The 6,180-nt window shown below is 30.8% G+C and overlaps 1 protein-coding gene across 15 annotated transcripts in view; it reads left to right on the forward strand.

Moving 5' to 3' along the window:
• The window catches only part of PSPC1 (paraspeckle component 1), a 112,104-nt gene that overhangs the window by 64,966 nt on the left and 40,958 nt on the right, over positions 1–6,180 (forward strand). For 4 of the 15 annotated variants that reach the window (XM_049101093.1, XM_025462797.3, XM_049101091.1 and 1 more), the window contains exons 7-8: positions 1,729–1,786; positions 5,028–5,197. The exons of 10 other annotated variants lie outside the window; for them this stretch is intronic. In XM_049101093.1, the coding sequence (XP_048957050.1) occupies positions 1,729–1,786; positions 5,028–5,197 (228 nt within the window). Of the gene's footprint in view, positions 1–1,728; positions 1,787–5,027; positions 5,198–6,180 lie in introns of those variants that run through there. One more of the 15 variants, XM_049101101.1, reaches the window with a different exon arrangement.

The raw sequence follows: 6,180 nt of genomic DNA on the forward strand, positions 1-6,180 counted from the left end.
ACTATCATAATTACCCTGTTAGTGGTTAGATACTGCATTCCTCATCTTTCATGGTTAAGGAAAATACAAAAGTAAAAATAAAAATTAAACCTTTGTTCCCAAAAGATGTCATGATCAAAAAATCCATGTATTTGTGGTGTTGAAATGGAATAACAAGTATCTGCTATAAATAATACCTGGAAGATTTTGGATATGCCAAAGCAGTCTACATTTTATCTGGTTTTGGGTGATGAGGAAATGACAACTTGGCTTGATTTATTGATGATAGTGCTAAGTGTGATCATAACATAGTATTTTCCAAATGACTTCATCAGAAATGCGTTCTGTGAAATAAATAGTCTAGCTATTCTGCTAGTCACTAGTACCGAATCACTAGCCAAACATTTTATTAGAAGAGACAAATTTAGTTTTAGGAAAGTTAAAAAAAAATAGCTTTGAGAAATATTTGGGATTTACTTTTTCTAAATAATGTGACAAACATTTCTTCATGATGTTATGATGTAAGTGATGTTATTATGTAAGTGACGTTTCTTTAACCATAGCTTCATTAAAGGTTACATTTTAAGACCTGTCCATTATGTTAGGTACAGGCCGTTCATAGCTGCTTAGTGGCTTTTATCTACCATAGGCTTTTCTTTCCTTTATTTCTAGCTTTTATAGGTGATTTTCACTAGTATTTTGTATTGCTAAGTGGAATTTTAAGCACATTTTATTTTTTTTTTTTTTTTTTTTTTTTTTTTTAAGCACATTTTAATAAAATTGTTTTAAGGGGAAAATTTTGCTTTAAGATTTCGACATTGCTACTTTTGTCTCCGTGTGTTTTATTATTGCTGCATTTAACACACTGGTCTGATAATGGAAAAGATCATTAAATAAGAGTACAAATTTGAATTACAGTATGTTGAGTAATTTCATCTAGAGATTTCATTGAAGTTAATTTTATATAACTGTAAAAAATGAGTTTTTAGAAGTAGTTGAATTTTACGGAAATTTATGTTTGTTATTTGCATGACCTTTTATATCACAGTTAACCTCAAGAGCATTTTGTTTCAGAACTTGCTGACTGTGTAATAACACTTCTATTTAGATTTCCAAGTAAAACCCTTGTTCAAATAAATGAAGCAGTGTTACGTTGAATTTTTAATAATTGTGCGTTGTGGAGACTTTCATGGCATATCTTTAGGTCTTGGGTGAAACAGTGCTCAACTATTGGAATAAAAATGAAAAGGTGTATTAACAAGGAGAATTGTCTATCACTTTATTTTTAGCTTAGTGCCCCACAGGTGTTTGTGTTGGATGTTTGAATACATTTGAATATAAAAAGGGTAATTGTCATTTTTGTTTTAAGACTTTAGTGTCATGGGAAGAAAATATAATTGGTCCTCGTGGTTATTAATACTATATTTTTCTTTTTTGGGGGGAATCTAGGCATGTGTCTGATCTTATTGAAATAAAAACATTAAAAACATTCTGCAGTAGATTTTGTGTAATCTGACACATTAATAATCTAGTAGTATAAACGGAGTGCTCTAAGCACTGTGATACATATCAGACCTGGGAGACTGAAGTTTCTTTTCAGTGTTTGTATTAAGTAAGTGATGTCGGAAAATTTGAATTTCTTTTAATGGAAAGTGATGTCCCAATTTATTCTTTTCTTTTTGATTTTAGATGGGAAATGTAAAGTCATAAGATCGATAGGTTGACTGTGACAACTATGCTTACTTACAGAGAGAACAGGAAATGAGAATGGGTGATATGGGTCCCCGTGGAGCAATAAACATGGGAGGTAGGGATTTGAAGCAAAAGCCTTCTGTAACTTGTAATTCTTTGGGGAATTGTACATGCTGTTTGTGGTATCTACATATCAGTAACAAACAAAAATTTGGAACCAACATTTGTAATGGTGAAATCTCTTATATTTATTAAGTTGAAAAAAATACAAGTGTATTAAAAATAACATGTCTAGGAAGAATTTTGTTTCATTGAAGGCTAAAAGGTATATCATGTTTTAACAGAGTTAATGAAAGAAACCTGTAACCAGGTTTTGATATAACTTGAAACTTATTCAGTCAGTCATTGCATGGTGTGATGCAGCTATGTTGTAGCATTTTCAAAAAATCAAATTTCATGCTTTCAGATTGGCTCTTTACCTTAGAAATTTGGTAGTTTCTGAGTTTGCAGTGGTTTTAAAGTTCTTGAGAGTAGTTTTAAAATTTCTATTGGTAAGGTAACTGTTTGTGTAAGTGGAATTACTTTTATTCATTATACTGAATGTTTAGCTTATTTTGCCCTAACCTACCATATTGTGCACTGAAGCGCACTGTTTGGAGGCATCTTTGACATGTCAAGGAAATGAGATATCTTCTACATTTAGGCTAATGCATATCTTTAGAGTTGATGTAAAGGTTTTAAGAAAGTGCTTACTTTAGCTTCTCTACTGTTGAGGGAAAGAGTAAATTTGAAATGTTACACACTTAAAAATTAGGTAAACTTTTCAAGTATTTTTTATACATTCATTTCATATTGTCCCACAGAGGCTGTCACAAAATTAAAATCTTCACATAACTCAAAATGTACATAGTGTTGGAAAGATTACATTACTGGGGCATTCTAATATGCATAAATATGGATTGTACTTAGGGTATATAGTGTATGGAATAAAAAAATCTTAAAGCATCTAGTATGTGGAATGAACATTTTCTGCGATCAACCCCCCCATTTCTCATGCTTTTTTTTTTTTTTCCCCTCTTTCCAATCAGATCATCTAAAATTGTTATTGCTGTTTATTTGGTCATTTTTCTCATTATCAGTAAGAAGTTACTGAGCATCTCTGGTATATAATGGAAGCATGATACATGATCCTTACCTATAAAGATCTTAGTTGTCAAGTTAGTTACAATGGATACATGAATTAATTAGCGAACAAAAAATACATAAGATTTATAGCCACAGTTCTAAGAAATACATAACTTCTAGAGGCACAGTTGAATATGCAGTCATGTATAAGTAGTTCAATTTTATGTCTTTCCAAAGTAAATTGTAGAATGGTGTATGATATCCACGTGGTTTTAAGGGTTGTAAGTGTGAGGTTATGGATTGTAGGTACTTTGAAATGCCATTGTAATTATTAGATTGTCATAAACATCAGAAACAAATGAAGTGTTTCTGATGTTGCAGAGATCTTGAAAACATTCTGTTTTGGTTAGCAACTTTATCAGAAGCAAATGGAGAGTATACTTTTAGATACCTTATTTAGTTAGGAATTTAAGAGAATTAAAATTTCTTGTGGCATTTTACCTCACCAGAGAACCATATTACAATTGACAACTTCCTCAACTCCCCTTCAGTCCAGTCCATTTAATTTTCTCCTATATACATTTTATTCAGTCTGACTTTGTTAATGGTTTATTGGAGTTATGAATCATTATCATGTAGTTGAATATTGCTGTTCAGTCAGTAAATTGTCATGTCCTATCAAGTTACACTGATAGACTGTGGCAGTAGTTTTTCTGATGTATCACCAGTGTATCTACCAAGCAAAACATAGATTTTAAAACTACTTTTCAGGGGACCAGATAATTTACATTTCTTAGATATTTAAGTTTAGTTTAATTATAATTATGTGATAGAAAACTTTATTACTAGAAATAAGACTAATTACTGATAGTTGGAAATGTTTATTTTTTATTTTATTATTCCCATAGTTATATAGGTATATTTGAATCTTACAAGTTAAATGTAACAATTGTTTTATTAAAAAAGAAGAAAAACCTAATCCTTGATCTGTTCTTTTTAGGGAAAGTTAAGATTACTTATAGATAGTGTCTTCATTCTTTCTCATTTCCATGTGGGACATGTCGTGGAATTCTAGTAAAGATTTTTATTTATAGCTATGCTAAGGGAATAGAAATATTCTTGGATAGTTAAAATGTTAAAATTTTCAGCAAGAACATTTTGGGATTAAGGAAATAATTTCTTCCCATGATGTGGCTAGGTTCTTGAGAAAGAGTGGTAGTCTTACTGCTAGGGACTGGTCGGGGGGGTGGTGAGACTTTCTCAACTCTCACCTGCTTCCTGGGCTCAGTCATATGTAGAGTTCAGCTGCATTAGATACTGTGTAGGGTTCTAGATTGTCATTTTCTGTTGTTATGTGTTTTGAGAAATTGAGTTCTGAGTCATAAAATTGACCTATAGAATGAAATACTAGAAGAAAATTCTTAAGTTAGAGCTAGGCTTTGTTACAGATTTTTAATGCAAAAAAGTATGAATATTTTAAAAATAAATTCAAAGAAAACTGAAAAATGTTGTGGTTGAATCCATTATAAATATAGTATTTCAGCTCAAATACTATTGCAATGAACATGAGGCCAGGTGGATATCTTTTTGATGGAAAAATATGAAGTATATCTGATTGTCTCCATTTCCAGAATTTTATTAGCATGTCAAAAAATTCAAATAGCTTTATTAATATTTTATCTATTTGCTTTTAAAAAATAAGCTTCATCATGACAAGCCTTTTCAGTTCTTTTGCTTATATTGCCTCTTTCTACATAAAGTTAAAAAATAGTACCTCCTGTACTTCTGGGGTTATGTTCAGTAACTTATATTAAAGTCAAGAGTTTAGTTTTAATGAACTTTTTATATATATTTATAGTTTCCTAAGTGCTAATCCTTTCCTGTTAATTGAAGCTGGTATAGTTACCATTGTATGAGAGTAGTTGGTTAAAAAGCAGGCTATAGCAAGTAATAATCATTTTTAAAAAAACTTTAAAGTTTTGACAGTCTCAAATATCCTAAAATAATTGGTAGTTGTCTCATTTGTTTTATGTACCTTTGATTTTGGGATGAATATTCTGTAGTGTAGGTAATCTAGAGGTACATATCATAGAATAGATAATTGAGTGTCCCATTCTCAAGGAAAGTGATTTGATGATCGTCTTGCTATATAGTTTGCATAAGTATTGTTAAATTTTTAATGTTTACTAAACTAAGATAGGACAGCTCTAAGTATAGATTGTTTTGCGTAGATGCATTTAGCCCAGCACCTGCTGGTAACCAAGGTCCTCCTCCAATGATGGGTATGAATATGAACAACAGAGGAACTATACCTGGCCCACCAATGGGTCCTGGTCCTGCCATGGGACCAGAAGGAGCTGCAAATATGGGAACTCCAATGATGCCAGATAATGGAGCAGTGGTAATGTATCATAAACATTATTTTGATTATATTCAGTAATATATACTTTTCTGCCCCAAAGGTAACTTCACACTTTACATAATTTGGCATCATTTTGGTGGTAAAGATAATATCCATTGAAGAAAAAATAATTTTGTGAAGTTTATATGTTGACTTAGGAGAAGCAATTTTTAAGTATCACAGGAGTTAGGATTATCATTCATGGCATGCTTTTGTACTCAAGTATATGGCAGATACATGTTAATTACAGTTATTTTAATATTACTTTTAGTTTGTATCCGTTTCTTACCAGTATTCACTGTAAAGGTGTCAAGTATTTTAAGATTATATTCTTTTCCTTGTGGACTCCTTACCTTTGGTTGGGAATGAAACTCCCAATATGTCTGAAAACACAGTTTTCAGTAAGCATTTTTAATAAAAATAACACTTAAAATTAATTTCAGGGATTTTATTTTAACTACAAAATAAAGTACATTAAAGTTTTAAAGTGTACTTTAAATTTACATTTTGAAGTCTTACAGAATTATTATAATTGTTACAAAATTTTAAAATATACAGTTTATAACTTGGTTTGAGAGTGTGAAGATATCTTTGTGTGGGTTAAATAATTATAAAAGCAAAATTTTTCAGTAGTTCTTATTTTTACTTGAATACTAGTAGCAAGACTGATAACTTCTCATTTCCCTTAAAGTCTGTCACTGTTTAAAGAGGCTATTGTATTGGCAACACATTTTCTCATTTGGTTTTTTTTTTGTTAATGATTGTTCTAAATAACATTTAGAAAAGGAAAATTGGTTGAGTGTATATTTTGAAAAGGCAACATAGTTTTGGAACTATCAAAACAAACGTTAAGGCGCCATGCTGATATAGCACTGCATAGCATATAAAGCACTGCAAATTAAATTCAGACATTCCACTGAGTACTTGTTAATACATACTGATTTCAGAGATGTTAAAAGTGAATGTGTGTCTTAGAATTGATG

Source organism: Canis lupus, chromosome 25, assembly GCF_003254725.2.
Source record: "Canis lupus dingo isolate Sandy chromosome 25, ASM325472v2, whole genome shotgun sequence".
Classification (NCBI taxonomy): Eukaryota; Metazoa; Chordata; class Mammalia; order Carnivora; family Canidae; genus Canis; species Canis lupus.